The sequence below is a fragment of the Manacus vitellinus genome, unplaced genomic scaffold, assembly GCF_001715985.3.
Source record: "Manacus vitellinus isolate BGI_N305 unplaced genomic scaffold, ASM171598v3 ctg7180002438795_pilon, whole genome shotgun sequence".
Lineage (NCBI taxonomy): Eukaryota > Metazoa > Chordata > Aves > Passeriformes > Pipridae > Manacus > Manacus vitellinus.
Window position 1 is genome coordinate 1 of NW_021938783.1, and position 2,067 is coordinate 2,067.

Consider the following 2,067-nt stretch of genomic DNA (forward strand, 5'->3'; position numbering starts at 1 on the left):
ATGGGGATCCCAGGGGTGGACAGGGTTACAGCACAGCCCCCAGTGTCCCTGTCTGTTATGGGGGTCTTGATGGGGGGCACAGTCACACCCCACTCCCCAACACCACCACGGGGGTCCTGCGGGACACACTCCACACCCCCCAACGCCTCTGTGCCCCCCACAGCCCGAGGACATCGGCCAGTCCCCCATGGCCTCCATGCCCGACGGGGACAAAGTCGACCTGGAGGCGTTCAGCGAGTTTACAAAAATCATCACCCCGGCCATCACCCGCGTGGTCGACTTTGCCAAAAAACTGCCCATGTTTTCGGAGGTAACAACGGGGGGGAGGGAGGGCGGGAGGTTTTGGGGGAGGACCAGAGTGGAACTGCCCAGGTCTGAGTCACACCAAACCCCCCCCCAAACTGCCGCCGTGCCCCCCCCTCAGCTGCCTTGCGAGGACCAGATCATCCTGCTCAAGGGGTGCTGCATGGAGATCATGTCGCTGCGGGCGGCCGTGCGCTACGACCCCGAGAGCGAGACGCTGACGCTGAGCGGGGAGATGGCGGTGAAGCGAGAGCAGCTCAAGAACGGCGGCCTCGGCGTCGTCTCCGATGCCATCTTCGACCTGGGCAAGTCCCTCTCTGCCTTCAACCTGGACGACACCGAGGTGGCCCTGCTCCAGGCCGTGCTGCTCATGTCCTCAGGTACCCGTGTGCGCGGGCGTGGGGTGGGCACGCTGGTGCCCGGGGAATCGGAGGGTGTGTTGGGTGGGCACCCTCGTGCCCAGAGTCAGTATCCTGGGAGTGTGTTGAGTGCCCATCTGTCCTGGGGGTGTGTTGGGTTGGCACCCTCATGCTCAGAGTCCTCAGTATGCTGGGGGTGTGTCAGGTGAGCAGCCCGATGCCAGAGCTCCCCCAACATTTTGGGGGTGTGTTGGGTTGGCACCCTCATGCTCAGAGTCCTCAGTATGCTGGGGGTGTGTCAGGTGAGTAGCCTGATGCCAGAGCCCCCTCAACATTTTCAGGGTGTGTTGGGTGGGCACCACCATGCCCAGAGTCTCTCCTGGGGATGTGTTGGGTAGGCACCTCTGTGCCCAGAGCCCCCAGCATTTGGGGATGCATTGGATGGGCACCCTAATGCCCAGCATCTGCGGTGTCTTATTGCTGTGTTGCGTGGGCACCCCTGTGCCCAGAGTCTGTGCTGGGGATGTGTTGGGTGGGCACCCTGATGCCAAAGCCCCCCAGCATCTGCAGGGTGTGTTGGATGGGAAACTGTGCTCCCTTGGATTTGGGGGCAGATATGGGGTGGGCACCCCAGTGCACCTAGGGAGCTTTGCCAGGAGGTTGTGGGGTAAGCACCCCAATCCCCAGAGCTCTGGGGAGCTGTGCCAGGCTGGAAGGAGTGGATATCCCAATTCCCAGTGCCCAGGAGCATGGAGTGGGCACTGTAATCTGTGGTGTTGAAACCTGGGCTGCAAAGTGTGGGCATGGGTTGAGCCCCTTGGTGCCCTGGGGACCCCTGTCAGGCTGATGCAGGTCTGTGGGGTGGGAGCCCCAAAACCCAGGGGGTGTGTGGGGCACTCAGCCCTGTAGGAGGGCAAATCTCCTTGGATGCCAGATTCTTATATGGACAGAGAGTGCCAAGTCAAAGGGGAGGGATTTAAACTAAAAAGAGGAGATTTAGATGAGATATTGGGAAGAAATTCCTCCCTGTGAGGGGGGTGAGGCCCTGGCACGGGATGCCCAGAGAAGCTGTGGCTGCCCCATTCCTGGAAATGTCCAAGGCCAGGTTGGACAGGGCTTGGAGCAACCTGAGCTAGTGGGAGGTGTCCCTGCCCATGGCAGGGGGTGGGACTGGGTGGGCTTTAAGGTCCCTCCCACCCCAAGCCACGCTGTGATTCCGCGATGGCTCCGTGATGATCCCGTGGTGATTCCCCGCAGACCGGACGGGGCTGATCTGCGTGGAGAAGATCGAGAAGTGCCAGGAGACGTACCTGCTGGCCTTCGAGCACTACATCAACTACCGCAAACACAACATTCCCCACTTCTGGCCCAAGCTGCTGATGAAGGTGACGGATCTGCGGATGAT

General features: G+C 61.2%; 1 protein-coding gene across 1 annotated transcript; it reads left to right on the forward strand.

Annotated features, from left to right (window-relative positions):
* Nucleotides 1–163: 163 nt before the first annotated feature.
* Nucleotides 164–2,062, forward strand: LOC115307407 (thyroid hormone receptor alpha; the record flags this gene model as incomplete). The annotated part of the gene is made up of 3 exons (XM_029959281.1): nucleotides 164–310; nucleotides 425–683; nucleotides 1,920–2,062. Coding segments are annotated over 3 exons (549 nt in total), but the record flags the coding sequence as incomplete, so codon positions are not given.
* Nucleotides 2,063–2,067: the final 5 nt, after the last annotated feature.